A 19882-nucleotide genomic window follows, 5' to 3' on the forward strand; every position below is an offset into this window, starting at 1 on the left:
CAGCTTCTTCACCGGCGGGATCGTCTGATCGTCCCGGATTGCTGATGAAACTGTGGGTTTGCACAACCAAAGAATTTCTGCACAAACTGTCAGAAACTGTCTCAGGGAAGCTAATTTGCGTGCTTGTTGTCCTCACCAGGGTCTTGATTGCAGTTCGGTGTCGTAACCGACTTCAGTGGGAAAATGCTCACTTTCGATGGCCACTGGAGAAGTATTTATTATGGATCCCCATTAGCTGCTGCCAAAGCAGCAGCTGCTCTTCCTGGGTCCAGCAAAATTATGGCAGTTTATACAATTTAAAAAACATTACAATACATTCACAGATTTCACAACACTATGTTATCTTGCAGTGTGTATGCATGTGTCTGTGCCAATGTTTGTATTGCTTCACAGTCCCCGCTGTTCCATAAGGTTGTCTTTTTTTTTCTCTTTTTTCAAATCAAATTTTACTGCTTGCATCAGTTACTTAATGTGGAATAGAGTTCCATGTGATCATGGTTCTAGTACTGTGTGCCTCCCATAGTCTGTCCTGGACTTGGGAACTGTGAAGAGACCTCTTGTGGCATATGCATGGGTGTCCGAGCTGTGTGCCAGTAGTTTAGACAGACAGCTCGGTGCTCTTCACGGATCAATCCTGGTTTCAACTGTAGTGGGCAGATGGTAAACGTATGGTGTCGTGTGGGCGAGCGGTTTGCTGATGTCACAGCTTGCCCCGTGGTGGGGGTATTGGCAGGCATAAGCTACGGTCAACGAACACAATTGCATTTCATCGATGGCAATTCTTCCATACCAGACTTGTCACCCATTGAGTATATTTTCGTGTGCTCTGGATCGTCGTGTACGACTGACGTGTTCCAGTTCAGGCCAATATCGAGCAACTTCCCACAGCCATTGATGAGGAGTGGGACAACATTCAACAGCCTGATCAACTATGTGAAGGAGAAGCAAATGGTGGTCACACCAGTACTGACTGGTTTTCGGATCCACGCCCCTAAACTAAAAAAAGATATCTGTGACCATCAGATGCACATCTGTATTGCCAGTCATGTTATCCATAGATTAGGGCATAAAATAATTTCTTTCAATTGACTGATTTCCTTTATGAACTAATTCAGTCAAATTTTATCTATCTATATTTTTGTTCAGTGTAGACTGTCCCCTTTTTGAGAGCTTTGCACTGATTTTAATTAGTTTTGTAACTACTAGAACAGAACAAAATACGGAGAGGTTTGAGGGTGGCCTTGATGCACATCCTCGGTCTTAATCTATAAAGCTGGATGCTGCAATCATAATCTTTTGAGAAATGTTTGCACTTAAATTAGTTTATTAGAGGAAGATGGCTTTACATTTTAGGGGTGCAAGAGGAACTCTGACTGCTATCAGGTGGATAAGTTATTAACCTTTTATCTATTGAGCATTTACTGCTCTGTATCATATGTATAATATTGTAATTAAGTGATTTGATTGGGGCAAAAGCAAATTATCATTACTCTAGTGGAAGTTCGATTATTTAAGGAATTAGGGATATTTCTAAAGTAGAAAAAATGTATACTAATATTAAAATAATCTTGAATATGCAGGTTGTAGGTTTGTACATCCAGATGTACACTATATATACAAAAGTATGTGGACACCTCTTCAGAAATGACAATCCCGCTCTTTCAGCCACACCCGTTGCTGACCGGTGTATAACATTTCTGCCCTGCTAGAGCTGCCCCTGTCAACTGTAAGTGCTGTTGCTGTGAAGTGGTAGGCCACACAAGCTCACAGAACGGGACCTCTCTGAAGCGCGTAGTGTGTAAAAATCGTCTGTCCGAGTCCCAAACTGCCTCTGGAAGCAACGTCAGCACTAGAACTGTTCTTTGGGAGCTTCATGAAATGGTTTTCCATGGCCGAGCAGCCACACACAAGCCTAAGATCACCATGTGCAATGCCAAGCGTCGGCTGGAGTGGTGTAAAGCTCGCCGCCATTGGACTCTGGAGCAGAGGAAATACATTCTCTGGCGTGATGAATCAAGCTTCACCATCTGGCAGTCCAACGGACAGATCTGGCTTTAGCGGATGCCAGCAGAATGCTACCTGCCCGAATGCATAGTGCCAACTGTAAAGTTTTGTGGATGAGGAATAATGGTCTGGGGCTATTTTTCATAGTTCGGGCTCGGCCCCTTAGTTCCAGTGAAGGGAAATCTTAACACACCGAGCATACAATGACATTCTAGATGATTCTGTGCTTCCAACTTTGTGGCAACAGTTTGGGGAAGGCCCTTTCCTGTTTCAACATAACAATGCCCCGTGCGCAAAGCAAGGACGGTGTGGAAGAACTTGACTGCCCTGCACAGAGCCCTGACCTCAACCCCATCGAACACCTTTGGGATGAATTGGAACGCCGACTGCGAGCCAGGCCTAATCGCCCTACATCAGTGCCGACCTCACTAATGCTTTTGTGGCTGAATGGAAGCAAGTCCCCACAGCAATATTCCAACATCTAGTGGAAATCCTTCCCAGAAGAGTGGAGGCTGTTATAGCAGCAAAGGGGGGACCAACTCCATATTAATGCCTATGATATTGGAATGAGATGTTCGAGTAGGTGTCCACATACTTTTGGTCATGTAGTGTGTTTTGATGTAGGAAATTTAACATATTAAATGCACTAATCTCCAGGAAGGAAACGCCAAAAGGAATCACAATGTGCAGAAGTCAGACAACTGCAAATATTATGAAGCTCTTACCAACAGCAACGCTATTCTATGTGCCACTAGGAACAAGTAGGTTTGAAGATAAAACAATGGGACCTTTTTCTGTGTGACACCTATTAAAAGTGTTAATGTTATTTGTTTTATGACTACCAATCATTGTTAATGCCATGCTAACCAGAAAAGGAACGGATGGTGGGTGAATTAATTTTTTTATTAATGTGGTTAGCATTTTACATTTCACACTTTTCATTCAAAAAAAGTATATGATTCTATTACACTTGTATTGTTACTGATATTTGTTTGTGCAGATAGATTTTTATAAGTGCTTGGTGAAAGATTTAACATCTGTGTCAAAGTTAAGATAAACATGAAACACACTTTCACTTTGCTTGTTCCCATACATTATTGTAAGTGCTGGGACACATGTACATACAGTATATACAATATGCATTGCATATACAGTGCCTTCAGAAAGTATTGGTTCCCCTTGACTTATTCCTCATTTTGTTACAGCCTGAACTCAAAATGGGTTAAACTGATTTTGTTTCTCACTCATCTACACACAATACCCTATAATGACAAAGTGAAAGTGTTTTTAGAAGCATTTGCAAATTAAATACAGAAATATCTCATTTACATAAGTACTCACACCTGTGAGTCAGTACTTTGTAGAAGCACGTTTGGCAGCGATTACAGCTGTGAGCTTTCCACACCTGCATTGTGCAACATTTGCCCTTTATTCTTTTTAAAATTCTTCAAGCTATCAAATTGGTTGTTGATCATTGCTAAACAACCATTTTAAGGTCTTGCCGTAGATTTAAGTCAAAACTGTAACTCGGACACTCAGGAACATTGGTAAGCAACTCTGTCTTCTTGGTAAGCAGCTCCAGTGTATATTTGGCCTTGTATTTTAGGTTATTGTCCTGCTGAAAGGTAAATTAATTTCCCATTGGTGGAAAGCAGACTGAACCAGGTTTTCACCTGTGCTTAGCTTTATTCCGTTTTTTTTATTCTGAAAAATGTCCCAGTCCTTAACGATTACAAGCATATCCATAACATGATGCAGCCACCAGTATGCTTGAAAATATGGAGTGGTACTCAGTTACAGTTGAAGTCAGAAGTTTACATACACCGAAGCCAAATACATTTAAACTCAGTTTTTCACAATTCCTGACATTTAATCCTAGTAAAAAGTCCCTGTGTTAGGTCAATTAGGATCACCACTTTATTTAAAGAATGTGAAATGTCAGAATAATAGAGATTTATTTCAGCTTTTATTTATTTCATCACATACCCAGTGGGTCAGAAGTTTACATACACTCAATTAGTATTCGGTAGCATTGCCTTCAAATTGTTTAACTTGGGTCAAACGTTTGTAGCCTTCCACAAGCTTCCCACAATAGGTTGGGTGAATTTTGGCCCATTCCTCCTGACAGAGCTGGTGTAACTGGGTCAGGTTTGTAGGCCTCGTTACTCGCACACGCTTTTTCAGTTCTGCCCACAAATTTTCTATAGGATTGAGGTCAGGGCTTTGTGATGGCCACTCCAATACCTTGACCTTGTTGTCCTTAAGCCATTTTGCCACAACTTTGTAAGTATGCTTGGGGTCATTGTCCATTTGGAAGACCCATTTGTGACCAAGCTTTAATTTCCTGACTGATGTCTGGAGATGTAGCTTCAATATATCAACATTTTTCTACCTCATGATGCAATCTATTTTGTGCAAAAATTCATCTTTATAAAATAGAGATCTGTTCTAAGTGGATCCGGACACAACTAGACCCATTCCTTATAGACCTGGTCAGATCAGAGTGAGGGAAGCAGTAGAAAAGGCTATTTTTAAGCTACTTAATTAACCAAATCTGATAAAGAGTGAGGGAAATGAGGTAGAGAGCGGTGCCGCTCTAGCAGGGGCACTGCATCGTGTGTGTGTGTGTGTAGGCTACTGTCAGTGAGCGAGTGGCAAGGGAAGCAGGGAAGAAGGAGGACGAAACGAGAGAGGGCAACCAACCAGGCCAACTCACGCTATAGTTGACAAATAGCTGCCATAGCTAGGTTATTTATCATCCAATATGACTACGTAGTACCTGTCTTGACTTGCACCCCAAATATACATTGACGGGACAGCAATGGAGAAGGTGGAAGGTTTTAAGTTACTCGACTCTATGCACACACACTGGACTCTACCCACACACTCACACATACTTACACTGACATCCCAACACACATACACTACATTTGCCATCACACACATAGCATGCGCAGACATACATACTGACGCCATATACTCATACACACTCATATTCACACTCACCACATACGCTGCTGCTAATGTCTATCAATCAAATTCAGATTTATTCATAAAGCCCTTCTTACATCAGCTGATGTCACAAAGTGATGTACAGAAACCCAGCCTAAAACCCCAAACAGTGCAGGTGTAGAAGCAGGGTGGCTAGGAAAAACTCCCTAGAAAGGCCGGAACCTAGGAAGAAACCTAGAGAGGAAGCAAGCTATGAGGGGTGGCCAGTCCTCTTCGGGCTGTGCCGGGTGGAGGTTATAACAGAACATGGCGAAGATGTTCAAATGTTCATAGATGACCAGCGGGGTCAGATAATAATAATCACACAAAACAAACACCCCCTGCCACGCCCTGACCAAACTACAATGACAAATAACCCCTTTTACTGGTCAGGACGTGACAGATCAACTGAGGGAACTTACAGATAATTGTACATGTGGGGTACAGAGATGAGGTAGTCATAAAAATAACATGTTAAACACTATTATTGCACACAGTGAGTCCATGCAACTTATATGATTTGTTAAGCAAATGTTTACTCCTGGACTTCTTTAGGCTTGCCACAACAAAGGGGTTGAATATTTACATTTACATTTAAGTCATTTAGGAGACGCTCTTATCCAGAGCGACTTACAAATTGGTGCATTCACCTTATGATATCCAGTGGAACAACCACTTTACAATAGTGCATCTAAATCTTTTAAGGGGGGGGGGGGGGGGGGGGGTAGAAGGATTACTTTATCCTATCCTAGGTATTCCTTAAAGAGGTGGGGTTTCAGGTGTCTCCGGAAGGTGGTGATTGACTCCGCTGTCCTGGTGTCGTGAGGGAGCTTGTTCCACCATTGGGGTGTCAGAGCAGCGAACAGTTTTGACTGGGCTGAGCGGGAACTGTGCTTCCTCAGAGGTAGGGGGGCCAGCAGGCCAGTGGTGGATGAACGCAGTGCCCTTGTTTGGGTGTAGGGCCTGATCAGAGCCTGAAGGTATGGAGGTGCCGTTCCCTTCACAGCTCCGTAGGCAATCACCATGGTCTTGTAGCGGATGCGAGCATCAACTGGAAGCCAGTGGAGAGAGCGGAGGAGCGGGCTGACGTGAGAGAACTTGGGAAGGTTGAACACCAGACGGGCTGCGGCGTTCTGGATGAGTTGTAGGGGTTTAATGGCACAGGCAGGGAGCCCAGCCAACAGCGAGTTGCAGTAATCCAGACGGGAGATGACAAGTGCCTGGATTAGGACCTGCGCCGCTTCCTGTGTGAGGCAGGGTCGTACTCTGCGAATGTTGTAGAGCATGAACCTACAGGATCGGGTCACCGCCTTGATGTTAGTGGAGAACGACAGGGTATTGTCCAGGATCACGCCAAGGTTCTTAGCACTCTGGGAGGAGGACACAAGGGAGTTGTCAACCGTGATGGCGAGATCATGGAACGGGCAGTCCTTCCCCGGGAGGAAGAGCAGCTCCGTCTTGCCGAGGTTCAGCTTGAGGTGGTGATCCGTCATCCACACTGATATGTCTGACAGACATGCAGAGATGCGATTCGCCGCCTGGTTATCAGAAGGGGGAAAGGAGAAGATTAATTGTGTGTCGTCTGCATAGCAATGATAGGAGAGACCATGTGAGGATATGACAGAGCCAAGTGACTTGGTGTATAGCGAGAATAGGAGAGGGCCTAGAACAGAGCCCTGGGGGACACCAGTGGTGAGAGCGCATGGTGCGGAGACAGATTCTCGCCACGCCACCTGGTAGGAGCGACCTGTCAGGTAGGACGCAATCCAAGCGTGGGCCGCGCCGGAGATGCCCAGGTCGGAGAGGGTGGAGAGTACTTATTGAATACTGAATACTTATTGACTCAAGACATTTCAGCTTAATTTTTTATTAATTTGTTAAAATTTTTAAAAACATTCCACTTTGACATTATGGAGTACTGTGTGTGTAGGCCAGTGACAAATCTAAATTATTCTTTTTTTGTATTCGGGCTGTAACGCAACAAAATGTGGTAAAAGTAAAGGAGTGTGAATACTTTCTGAAGGCAATGTATGTACACTTTATATACAAAAGTGTGTGGACACCCCTTCTAAATTGTGAATTTCAGCCACACCTGTTGCTGACAGGTGTATAAAATAGAGCACAGTCATGCAATCTCCATAGACAAATATTGGCAGTAGATTGGCCTTACTGAAGAGTTCAGTGACTTTCAACGTCGTACCGTCATAGGATGCCACCTTTCCAGCAAGCCAGTTCGTCAAAGATCTGCGCTGCTAGACCTGCCCCGGTCAACTGTAAGTGCTGTTATTGTGAAGTGGAAACATCTAGGATCAACAACGGCTCAGCCACACAAGCTCACAGAATGGGACCACCGTGCTGTGTCCTCGGTTGCAACACTCACTACAGAGTTCCAAACTGCCTATGGAAGAAACGTCAGCACAAGAACTGTTCGTCGGGGGCTTCATGAAATGGGTTTCCATGGTCCAAGCCTAAGATCACCATGCGTTGGCTGGAGTGTTGTAAAGCTTGCCGCCATTGGAACGCCGTACATACAGATGGTTTGTCGAGATCGGTGGGGAAGAACTTAAACGGGCCTGCACAGAGCCCTGACCTCTACTCCATAGAACACATTTGCGATGAATTGCCCAACATCTTGTGGCTGTGGAAGCAAGTCCCTGCAGCAATGTTCCAACATCTAGTGGAAAGCCTTCCCAGAAGAGTGGAGGATGTTTATAGCGGCAAAGGGGGGACCAACTCTATATTAATGCCCTTGATTTTGGAGTGAGATGTTCGACGAGCAGGTGTCCACAAAATGTTGTTCATGTAGTGTACCTCTGTCTCAAAAAGCTGTCACAGCTTTGGAAAATCTTATGTAATATGACATCATTAAAAAATGGAAAAACATTCACAGAACTTGTTACAAAATGTTGCTTTTTCAAAATACAGTTACATTTTATACTCCTTTGGCAATGCAGTAGTATATTCTACAGATCTTTTGTAAAAGGGGTGATAATAAAGCACATTCTGAGAGTTTAAGGAGTTTCTTTTGTAATTATTGTCATGCACATGACACTTGCTTTGGAAGTCACAGTGGTCTAGGAAATCTGCAACTTTGATTTTATTATAAAGATATGCTCTGTGAGCAAAAAAGTGAATTTTCCCAAAATCTAATTTTATCAAGCACTAGCATACACTACACTGTGCTGAATCAATGAACTAATGCTGGCTCTCATCACTTGATTAAATATATCAGAGCTCATCCTTGAATTTCTGCGTTGCATGCGAGTACAGTCATTAGCTACATTTTGAGCAAACTTATCAACAGCTGTTAACATGACACCTAATTTAGTTAGGAAATGGCTGGGTAATTAATGGGTAATAGGCTATATTTATTAGGCTAACACTGATGACAGTCAAATATACTTTGGGGATCATGTTGTATTTAATCTGCAGGAATTATGACTTGTACAAAATTAACCCTGGTAATTATTGCTATGTGATATTCCTTTGTCAAATGCCCTGTTTGCATTTCTCACCAGAAAGTGGCAGGCTTTACAGAAGCTGAATAGCTTTGTTCAAACAATATTGTCTTAACATTTCAAACAAAGCAGATTAGAGTATGTACAGTAGCTACAGGTATGTTCTGTTAAACAGCAACGGTTCTTAAGAATTGGGGCTCTCAGTAGCCACCACGTTTCCTGTCCAAAGGAGGCATGTAGTAGGTCTTGAAAGCAGAGCGGTAGGACTCATCCCTTGGCTGTTGGGAAAAGAGAAAGGTTATTAACAGAAAAATGAACAACACATGGGTGAGTCCTGATACTGTATGCATCAAGGGTCTCAGAGTAGGAGTGTTGATCTAGGATAAGTGTTGCCTTTTAGATCATAATGCATAAAATTACATGGACGGGGGGACCTGATCCTAGATCAGCACTTGACGCTTGACACTTACAGCCTCAGATGTTCTGACATTAGGGTGGTCTTCCTTTAGCTCCGCCTTATCTCAGCTCACTGGTCACCATAGCAACACCCACCCGTAGCACACGCTCCAGCAGGTATATTTCACTGGTCATCCCCAAAGCCAACACCTCGTTTGGCTGCCTTTCCTTCCAGTTCTCTGCTGCCAATGACTGGAACGAATTGCAAAAATCACTGAAGTTGGAGACATATCTCCCTCACTAACTTTAAGCGTCAGCTATCAGAGCAGCTTACCGATAGCCCATCTGTAAATAGCCCATCCAACCAACTACCTACCTCATCCCCATTTTTGTTTTTCTGCTCTTTTGCAGACCAGTATTTCTACTTGCACATCCTCATCTGCACATATCACTCCAGTGTAAATTGCTAAATTGTAATTACTTCGCCACTATTGGCCTATTTATTGCCTTACCTCCTTACTTCATTTGCACACACTGTATACAGATTTTTCTATTGTGTTATTGACTGTACGTTTGTTTATCCCATGTGTAACTCTGTGTTGTTGTTTTTGTCACACTGCTTTGCTTTATCTTGGCCAGGATGCAGTCGTAAATGAGAACTTGTTCTCAACTGGCCTCCCTGTTTAAATAAAGGCAAAATAAAAAATAAATAATCAGTGGTCACCAACCTTTTGAGTACACTTTGTGTCAAAGTGCAAGCTGAGATCTACTGTTCTGATTTTTTTTACAAAAAAAAAAATGTAAGCCTATGCAACATTAACCTATTAAAAACAGTACTGTAGCAATGAGGTTTGTGCAGTAGGCTATAGGCCCAAAACATTATCACCTCATATTGGCTTTGATTGACTTGCCAATGAATGCATTGTTCTTCTCAGACCATAAAAATAAAAACATTTCATTTGATGTAGGTTATATGATCACACCGGTAATCGATCAGTTGTTGTATTACTTGTGAGGCATAGCAGAGTGAGCATACATTTAAATACTTAGCTTCTTTAAATTTTACTGGGCTGAAGGAGCCTGCATCTGATGGTCAGTCTCAGCGGAGGGAGAGGGCAGCAGACTGAGGGTCTGCCTCTCAACGTCCCTCTGCTCTGCCTTTCCTCCGCTGACACTGACCAAAAAGGGACACTGTCTTCCAGCTGATGGCGAAACTCAAGTCACACCGCATTATTTCTACCTCATGCACAAATTCATGTTGTTACCCCTATGACCAGAGAAAGTGAAATATTCCTCAATATAAAAAAAGACCCAAGCCTATCGATACACTTTCCTACTCATTCATTGCCGCTGCAGTGCTGGTTGTAGCGTGAGTGGAAGTAGGGAGAACGCACATTTTATGGCTTATAAGTGTTGAATAGAAAGTGTTGACAGTGCGGAGTAAAAACAAACATGAACTCACTCATAAAAACAGCAACTCTGCTGTAGTCATTGACAGTCTCTCTCTAGTCATGGTTTTAAAAGTTTAGAAATCTCACAGTATCAATTTTGCTGTAGCTTTCATTTTTTACATTTTAGTCATTTAGCAGACGCTCTTATCCAGAGCGACTTACAGTAGTGAGTGCATACATTTTAATACTTTTTCCCCCCATACTGGTCCGCCATGGGAATTGAACCCACAACCCCGGCGTTGCAAGCGTCATGCTCTACCAACTGAGCCACACGGGACTTTCTTTTATGCCTGCTACATTACTGCAGACACGGTAATCTGAGCCATCTGATTGGCCAGCAGTGGGCATATAGTGCTCCCCCCCGGGAAGGCAGAATTTGTACCTTCTGACAAATAAAATGGGAACACCTTGTCCACCCGGCGCACAGGACAGCTGAATCGGGTGCACATACCACCAACAGCGCAAGACGAATTCAAAAAATAGGAACGTAAGGTTTATCGACTTAGAATGCCTTGGAGATCGATCAGTCAATAGCGATCGACCGTTTGGAGACCACTGCTTTATATGATGTGCAATAAAGTAATGTCCGTACAGGACTTTTGTCATAGGGAGTAGCCCTAGGGATGTTCTAAAATGTACACCGTAATGGAGTGTGTTTACCTTAGCCAACCGCAAGTGGCACTTTTTTGACGTGATGACTGGAAGGGGGGACCCACGGTGAGTGATGGTAAGAGCTGGCACTGTGGAAACAGGGTAGGTGATCTGGGGTGCAGGCACTACCACATTGAGCTTTGGTAATTCCACTGGATAATGTTGGGCGTTGCGTCTGATCCGAGGCTCGGCAACATGCTTTATGTTGTGCTGCAAAACAAAATAATATTAGGCCATCATGAGACTAACCACATCATAGCAGGGCATAGTGCATCGCAATTATGGAATATTTGGTACTTTTTCCAGTATGTTGTCCTATTCTTTGTAATGGGGTTTTCATTACTCATGAAATCTGATGTAGGGTCAACCTTTTGGACCTATTTTTAAGCCATGTGGCCATCTCTTACCTGCCTCCTGCCCTGTCTGGCCATGCGCCACACGTGATCCACAGAGTTGGGGGTCCCACTGCTCTGTCCTCCCTCTACAGTCCCAATGGCCCTGTGCAGACTATCAGCTCTCCTCTCTGCCAGCCTGAGACAAGGACCAAAGAGGACAGGATGGTAATCTTACACACTACAATTTTAAAGCACAGTACAGTATGTCTGTATTTTCTATCGAGTACAGTGTGTGCTTACCGTAGCTCTCTAAAATAGGCGTGCTGTAGCGCCGCTCGTGAGCCAATGCGCTCCTCTGGGTCGTAGGCCAGCATCTGGTAGAGCAATGACAGACTGGGCGCAGAACAGTTTGGGATGAGCCGAGAGATCCCACTGCCCTTCCGTGGAGGGAAGTCAAAACGCATCGCCCTAGACCTGTCAACAATAATGTACAACAATGTCACTAAGCACAATGGTTTCCATTGAACATACTGTGAAGGCACTGGTCTCCATTACATGAGAAATGTATATAATGCAGCCAAAGTAAGAAACGTACTGCCTGAATTTTTGAAGAAGACTGCTGTCAGGTGTACCCAAAACATCATGGATCTTGGTCACCTGATCCAACTCGTTGGTACCCGGAAACAGAGGGCTGAGACTGGAATATAAAAACATGATAATCTGTGATGCCATCAAGGCTACTTACACAACAGTATGTGTTCATGAATGTCTGGCTTTGACCATAGAGGAATACATATCACTAAGGCTATAACCTAATTATAATACTACATCCTATTTAGTCTGCTTTTTGGGTATGCAAGGATGGAAAGTACATAAGCAGTATGTAGTTTGAGAATTCGGTCACAGCCAATGACAAGAGAGGTACCTGATGATCTCGTAGAAAACACATCCTACACTCCACATGTCCATCTTGTGTGAGTAATAGCCGTCTGTGAGGAGGCACTCTGGGGCTCTGTACCAGCGGGTGGAGATGTACTCTGTGTAGGGGGGCTTGGAGTGCAAACTCCTGCACGAGCCAAAGTCTCCTAGTTTGAGCACATCATGCTATGGAAGCAACAAACCAAGTCATGGGCAACATATGGTAAATAATGTAACAGTTCTTATTTACAAATTAGCAGGCAAGGTTTTCAGCATCATCAGATTTTTTACTTACTTTGATTAGAATGTTCTCTGGCTTAACATCACGGTGGAAGATCCCATTGCTGTACGAAGGTAACAAAAGAGTAAAACTGTTTACTTTTAGGGGAAGCAAAACAATTACCCTTAACCCCCCCCGTAAGAAATGTAAACTAAAAAGCATTATTTAATGGACAAGCTCCCATCCATATTTCATTCTTACCTATGCATGTGATCAAGTGACTTGCAAAGTTGATACATGTAGTGTCTGATTTTACTTTCTGGCAAAGGTTGTTGCCTCCCTGCAAGTGAGACAAGTTAGCAATACACAAGATAACAGAATGGGAAATAGTCTTTGGTGTACTGTAGTTACACTTATGGTAAAGGTTTCATGTCATTCACAGTAGCAGTTTCCCTGTGTGTCTGACCTCGTATGTACTCATAGATGTTCATCTCCATCAGCTCACATACCAAGGACAGGGTCCCTGATTCTTTGTCACTTTAACACATTGAATGAATCAGACAAAATTATCATGTTATAATTCAGTTCAGGCTTCACACATACAATAAAAACGACTGTGACAAGCATTGTACTCACAATATCAATTCATGCAGCTGAATGATGTTGGGGTGAGGGTTCAGTTTCTTCATGGCCTGGACTTCTCGCAGGTTGTTGGCCTGTTCCAGGCTGAGCAACAAAAAACAAAACACATTTATTATGTATAACTTTATCTTTCTATTCTAGAAAAACATGTCTCATGACACATTTTCAAAGATGCAGGCTTAAAAATTCTTGCCACAAAACTTAAAGCCACGTTGTCCCTCGCTGACCTCACTTGGTCAGGGTATGTTGAAACCAATATACACATCAATGGTTGACACCCAGTAGGATGGGTAGGGGTGTCATGCTGCTGGCTCGAGTTTCAAGGCAAGGGTCCACGTACAAAGAGGATGCCGTGCACCTGAAGGCAAGCAGCAGGCAGAACCATTATATACTTATGTGCAACACACATGATAATTACCTGCTGAGTGACTGCTTCATCGTTTTACAAGCATAATATTTCCCATCTTTCAGGCTTTGAGCCTTCACCACTTCTGAAAATGTCCCCTCTCCAATTTTCTTGATTATCTTGTAATCTGCATAACAACAAAGGAGTTGAGAAAAAACATGTAGCTATCTACAGTAGCTGTATCTAGCAAACGCTAGCGTACTGTACTAGTTTGCTAACGTTAACTACTAGTACCGTTAGTACAGGGAAACAATTCGATCAACTTACTATCCATTCTTCAAAATGTACACTGCATAGAAGTAAATTATCCATAACGTTACTAGCTAACGTTAGTCCTATATTTAAATAACACATTGCGATATTTTCATGACACATGGTTGTCAAAGATTTGTATAACTAATCTCATTGTTCTATCTGTGGTGTTGTGGCATGCATTTTAGCTAACTAACTCCAAGATTGAAAGGCTTGGGGGAAAATACGCCTTGCTGGTCTCTAGCCGAGGCTAATGAAGACATTTCTAATCTCTACTACTAGCTAGCCATGTTAGCTGGGCCGTCACCTTGGTAACCAGGCACGCCTCACCCTCAACTCTTGACCTAAAAGGTGGATGATTTGAAACAAGAAACTTGTCTCGTTACAGTGGCTGGCTATCTATTTCTGACATTGGACTCACACTCAATGATGTATGCACACTTTTACTGTTATGGTCGTCCAAATGCCTTTATTCTGCAAATAGAATAACAATTGTGTTTTTGCTCTATTACAAAAGGTCTGCGCCCATCAGTCGCTCGAGCAGAGAGATGGAGCCAAATGCAACATAGTTTACCAAAAAAATGCACAAATGAACAAAACATATATTTCCTATAACATGGAGCATGTTCATGTAAACATGTTGTTCGTTTGAATGCCATTTTGCGAAGTATTGATCTCACCTTTTTTCCAAAGAAGCTTGCTTAAAATGAGCTCAGATCTATTTCGATTGTACAACGTTGTATTGTTATATATGTCCATGAAGCTTTTCCAGTCGATACTATGCGTTTTGTTTGCTTTGCGAATGCATGCTCTATTTTTCACACCAACAAGCCAATTTGTGTAATACATAATTATACGATAGCTGACGAAGAGAACGCATTTAGTACAACAATGCCCCAAATCTACCGTTAATTTGTATCTTGAAACACTCCCAGGTATCAGCGGGTGACCATCACCTGGCAGCATCAACCAACAAAATTCATCATTGCGTAATGTAAATAATTTTCGTCAAATGTCTGCGCATGCACGTGCACAAGTGTGTGTTTGTGTGCGCGAGAGTCCACGCTCGCGTGGTATTTTTGATTCAAACAGGATTCCGTACAACTCTAGACCGCGCATGCGTGCTGTAGAAGCCAGCGTGTTTCGTTGCTGTGTGCTGCTCTTCTTGTCTGCAGTGTAAATGTTTCGGACAACGAATACAAACCACTAATTTTCACCATGAAAACAAGATTCAATACCGTGGATATCAGGGCGGTAATTGCTGAGATAAATGCTAAGTAAGTTAGTCTGGTTCATGCATCATGAAACGTGCTAATGTTGGCTAGCTAGCTAACGTTAGCTAGTTACTCTAGCAAATGTCGAAGTTAAAACAGAGATTTGGCTTGTTCGACATTTCAGGCGACTGACTGATCTTCAAATCACCTTGCGTCTTAAATAACGACTCTTATTATTTGTAGCAAGATCAGTCACAATTTACCCACGAAACATCACGGTTTTCACGCTCTCGAACACGGCCATTGAATAACTAGCTAACTAAATAACTACTGTCAACAATGGGTTTAGGTACACGGGCATTCTCTAAACTTGACAGACGTTAACTACACAGATATCTAGCTAAATGGATAGCTAGCTAACAAAATATGATTGGGACTTATGAATAATGTCATCGTGACACTAACTCAACTTATGTTATCACAGTTACCTTGGTATGCGCGTAAACAACGTGTATGACATCGACACCAAGACCTATCTCATCCGGTTGCAAAAGTAAGTAATATCTGCTACCTGTCAGTAGTACCAAGCTACAGAAACCATCCATGTTGTTGCCATGATGTTATGTTTGTTTACAGAACTTGTCATGTACACGTAGTCCTAGGGGTGACTGGTGTTCAAGGTTAGAATTGAAAACGTTTTTGTTTGTTTTCAGGCCTGACACCAAATCTATTCTACTGGTTGAATCTGGACTCCGCATTCATTCTACAGACTTTGAATGGCCCAAAAATATGATGCCCTCTGGCTTTGCCATGAAAGTGAGGATACGTTGTTTTTTCAGTTGTCCATTCTCTTGTCAAGCAATGATGGATGTCTTGGTAACTCACTGCATGATCACTCTTCCCCACAGTGTCGAAAGCATCTCAAGTCAAGACGACTAACACAGGTGAAGCAGCTTGGGGTTGACAGGATTGTTGACATCCAGTTTGGCTCAGATGAGGCTGCTTACCATCTGATAGTGGAACTCTATGACAGGGTGAGAAATGAGCATTCCCTTTTTCCTCTCTCCGAGTCTGACGTTTTCATTATACTCCTCAACTGTAGAATACAGTACTCGTTTCATATTTAGCAATGATATTAGATAATCCATGCTGTTCTCTTTATGATTGTCATGTTGAATGCAGTGTAATGTGCACCCCCTGTGTATGTGAAGGGTAACATTATCCTGGCGGACCACGAGTACACCATTCTGAACCTGCTGCGCTTTCGCACAGCAGAGGGAGAGGAAGATGTGAAGATAGCAGTGAGGGAGAGGTACCCTGTGGAGAACGCCAGGCCCCCAGAGCCCCTCATCAGCCTGGAGAGGTAAGACAGCCCCTGGAGGCAGATAGTGGGGTAGGATGAATGAATCATGGGGGGAGAGTGGATTAGGATGAATCATGGGGCCAATGCAGGCAAAAGATTGGGAAAATATGTAAATATTTGCAGATGAATTTGGTGAAATGTTGAGGGATTTGTCACAAGATGTTTAGTGAACTGAGTATTGTATTCAATATATATATATTTATTTATTATACAGTACCAGTCAAAAGTTTGGACACCTACCCTTTCAAGGGTTTTTCTTTATTTTTACTGTTTTATACATTGAAGAATAATATTGAAGACATCAAAACTATGAAATAACACATATGGAATCATGTAGTAACCAAAAAAGTGTTAAACAAATCATAATATATTAGAGATTCTTCAAAGTATCCACCCTTTGCCTTGATGACAGTTTTGCACACTCTTGGCATTCTCTCAACCAGCTTCATGAGGTAGTTACCTGGAATGCATTTCAATTAACAGGTGTGCCTTGTTAAGTTAATTTGTGGAATTTCTTTCATTAATGCGTTTGAGCCAATCAGTTGTGTTGTGACAAGGTAGGGGTGGTATACAGAAGATAGCCATATTTGGTAAAAGACCAAGTCCATATTATGGCAAGAACATCTCAAATAAGCAAAGAGAAATGACAGTCCATCATTACTTTAAAACATGGTCAGTCAATCCGGAAAATTTCAAGAACTTTGAAAGTGCAGTCCCAAAAACCATCAAGCGCTATGATGGAACTGATTCTCATGAGGACCGCCACAGAAAAGGAGACCCAGAGTTACCTCTGCTGCAGAGGATAAATTCATTTATTAACTGCACCTCAGATTGCAGCCCAAATAAATGCTTCACAGAGTTCAAGTAACAGACGCATCTCAACATCAACTGTTCAGAGGAGACTGCATGAATCAAGCCTTCATGGTTGAATTGCTGCAAAGAAACCACTACTAAAGGACACACAAAAGAAGAAGAGACTTGCTTGGGCCAAGAAACACGAGAAATGCACATTAGACGGGTGGAAATCTGTCCTTTGGTCTAAGTCCAAATTGGAGATTTTTGGTGCCAACTGCCGTGTCTTTTGTGAGGTGCAGAGTAGGTGAACGGATGATCTCCACATGTGTGGGTCTCACCGTGAAGCATGGAGGGGGTGGTGTGATGGTGGGGGGTGCTTTGCTGGTGACACTGTCTGTGATTTAGAGTTCAAGTCACACTTAACCAACATGGCTACCACAGCATTCTGCACCGATACACCATCCATCTGGTTAGGGCTTAGTGGCACTATCATTTGTTTTTCAACAGGACAATGACCCAACACACCACCAGGCTGTGTAAGGGCTATTTGACCAAAAAGGAGAGTGATGGAGTGCTGCATCAGATGACCTGGCCTCCACAATCACCCGATCTCAACCCAATTGAGATGGTTTGGGATGAGTTGGACCGCGGAGTGAAGGAAAAGCAGCCAACAAGTGCTCAGCATATGTGGGAACTCCTTCAAGAATGTTGGAAAAGCATTCCTCATGAAGTTGGTTGAGAGAATTCCAAGAGTGTGCAAAGCTGCCAAGGCAAAGGGTGGCTACTTTGAAGAATCTCAAATATAAAATATATTTTGACTTGTTTAACACTTTTGTGCTCACTACATGATTCCATATGTGTTATTTCATAGTTTTGATGTCTTCACTATTATTTTACAATGTAGAAAATAGTACAAATAGAGAATAACCCTTGAAAGAGTAGGTGTGTCTGAACTTTTGACTGGTTGGGTGTGTATAATCTGACAAGGGGAACTGTTTTGAAACCACCACGCCTCCATCTTGGCATTTCCCCACCATTACAAAATGTTTTTGAAGCTATAGAAATGCATTTATTAATGTCTACATTTTGTTTTTGTCACATGCATTCTATGAGACACCTTCATGCTTACTTTTTAAATTGTGTTATGTCAGCTAAACATAAAAATAAACATGAGAAAATATCTAACATTTTCCTTAAAGTTATGCTAATATCCCCACTACAACAACAAAAAATACTTGAATATGTGTAATTATCTCCTTAAAACTGAATTGAAATACTGTAGAATTCCATTCATTACTATGGAGGACTGCTCCTTCTAGGGAGTGCCAATATCGCCGTCCGGTGGCTTCAAAGCACTACAGAGGGTAGTGCGTACAACTCAGTACATCACTGGGGCTGAACTCCCTGCTATCCAGGACTTCTATACCAGGCGGTGTCAGAGGAAGGCTCAAAAAATTGTCAGACTCCAGCCACCCAAGTCATAGACTGTTCTCTCTGCTACCGCATTGCAAGCGGTACCGGAGCGACAAGTCTCTGACCAGAAGGCACTTGAACAGCCTATACCCCCAAGCTATATTCACTAGATTCTACCCACACACTCACATACTACACTGACACTCCAACACACACACACACATTGACGCCACACACACTTTACATACGCTGCTTCTACTCTGTTTATTATATATCCTGATTGCCTAGTCACTTTTACCCATACGCAGTTGTGTAAAGTACTTAAGTAAAAAATACTTTGGGGTATCTGTACTTTACTATTTATATTTTTGATAACTTTTACTTCACTACATTCCTAAAGAAAATAATGTACTTTTTACTCCATACATTTTCCCTGGCACCCAAAAGTACTTGTTACATTTAGAATGCTTAGCAGGACACAAATGGTCCAATTCACACACTTATCAAAAGATCCTCTCGGTTCATCTCTACTGCCACTGATCTGGCAGACACACTATCCATAAATTAAAAAAAACAAGAAAATGTTGCTGTCTGGTTTGCTTAATATAAGGAATTTGAAATTATTTTTACTTTATACTTACCGGTAAGTATCAAAAGTTATTCTATCAATTACACTTACTTTTGATTCTTAAGTATATTTTAAACCGAATACTTTTACTCAAGTAGTATTGTACTGTATGACTTTTACTTGAGTATTATTCTATTAAGGTATCTTTACTTTTACTCAATTATGACAATTGGGTACTTTTTCCCACCACTGCCCACATGTACGTACTGTATTGGCTCAATTACCTCAACTATCTTGTACCCCTGCACATTGACTTGTTACTGGTACTCCTTGTATATAGCCTCGCTATTGTTTTTGTTACTACTTCCTTTTTTTGTTTAGCAAATATTTCTTAGTTTTTAACTCTGCACTGTTGGGAATGGGCTTGTAAGAAAGCATTTCATTGTAAAGTCTACACCTGTTTTATTTGGCGTTGTGACCAATAAAATTTGATTTCAATAAGTTGGATTTTCGCAATCATCCAGCCAGGATTTCTGGAAAACTTGGTTATTTTGGGAAAGTTTACCGGACTTTTGCAACCCTAGTTAGGCCCAAGAAGAAGAAATAATCATGTGTTGGTTTGTTTTTCATGTAGACTCACTGAAGTCCTGTCCAAGGCCACGAATGGAGAACAGGTGAAAAGGGTCCTCAATCCCCATCTTCGTAAGTAGTCTTGATCTCCTCAAAGTGGCTCCATCCATTGCTCATCCAGGTTTAATAAAAAAAAAAAATGTTTTACACAGTTATTATTGTAAACAGCAGACTT

The 19882-nt window shown here is 42.1% G+C and overlaps 2 protein-coding genes across 7 annotated transcripts in view; one reads left to right on the forward strand and one right to left on the reverse strand.

The window, feature by feature from the left end:
• Positions 1-2888: 2888 nt before the first annotated feature.
• Positions 2889-14817, reverse strand: LOC106610632 (MAPK/MAK/MRK overlapping kinase). 5 transcript variants are annotated; one of them, XM_014210060.3, is made up of 13 exons: positions 14405-14817; positions 13485-13599; positions 13061-13150; positions 12891-12961; positions 12686-12764; positions 12500-12548; positions 12212-12390; positions 11882-11983; positions 11587-11760; positions 11359-11482; positions 10961-11161; positions 8924-9101; positions 6847-8731 (listed from the first exon to the last, which is right to left on the reverse strand). In XM_014210060.3, the coding sequence occupies exons 1-12, from the start codon at positions 14688-14690 to the stop codon at positions 8970-8972; spliced, it is 1602 nt and encodes a 533-aa protein (XP_014065535.1). In that variant the 5' UTR covers positions 14691-14817; the 3' UTR covers positions 6847-8731; positions 8924-8969. The 5 variants fall into 5 exon arrangements, with proteins under 5 accessions (XP_082811716.1, XP_082811717.1, XP_014065535.1 ...); XM_082955590.1 differs by lacking the exons at positions 6847-8731; positions 8924-9101 and adding an exon at positions 2889-6533; XM_082955591.1 differs by lacking the exons at positions 6847-8731; positions 8924-9101; positions 14405-14817 and adding exons at positions 2889-6533; positions 13740-14048.
• Positions 14818-14828: 11 nt separating this feature from the next.
• nemf (nuclear export mediator factor) overlaps positions 14829-19882 on the forward strand; it is a 29464-nt gene continuing 24410 nt past the window's right edge. Inside the window, exons 1-6 of one of the 2 annotated variants that reach the window (XM_014209963.3) lie at positions 14829-15001; positions 15423-15491; positions 15652-15754; positions 15847-15972; positions 16150-16301; positions 19712-19779. In XM_014209963.3, the coding sequence (XP_014065438.1) occupies positions 14943-15001; positions 15423-15491; positions 15652-15754; positions 15847-15972; positions 16150-16301; positions 19712-19779 (577 nt within the window). In that variant the 5' untranslated portion in view covers positions 14829-14942. The remainder of the gene's footprint in view (positions 15002-15422; positions 15492-15651; positions 15755-15846; positions 15973-16149; positions 16302-19711; positions 19780-19882) is intronic. The other variant, NM_001173635.1, reaches the window with a different exon arrangement.

The sequence above is a fragment of the Salmo salar genome, chromosome 09 (assembly GCF_965601325.2).
Source record: "Salmo salar chromosome 09, fSalSal1, whole genome shotgun sequence".
In the NCBI taxonomy this organism is placed as follows: domain Eukaryota; kingdom Metazoa; phylum Chordata; class Actinopteri; order Salmoniformes; family Salmonidae; genus Salmo; species Salmo salar.

Excerpts from the sequence above, each read along its gene's own strand:
- LOC106610632 (XM_082955590.1), bottom strand. The coding sequence starts at position 14,690 with ATGCTGCCAGGTGATGGTCACCCGCTGATACCTGGGAGTGTTTCAAGA. Across the intron at positions 12,962-13,060 it reads CAGCTGCATGAATTGATATT|TGACAAAGAATCAGGGACCC; the intron begins GTGAGTACAATG and ends AATGTGTTAAAG. Across the intron at positions 12,765-12,890 it reads CATCTATGAGTACATACGAG|GGAGGCAACAACCTTTGCCA; the intron begins GTCAGACACACA and ends TCTCACTTGCAG.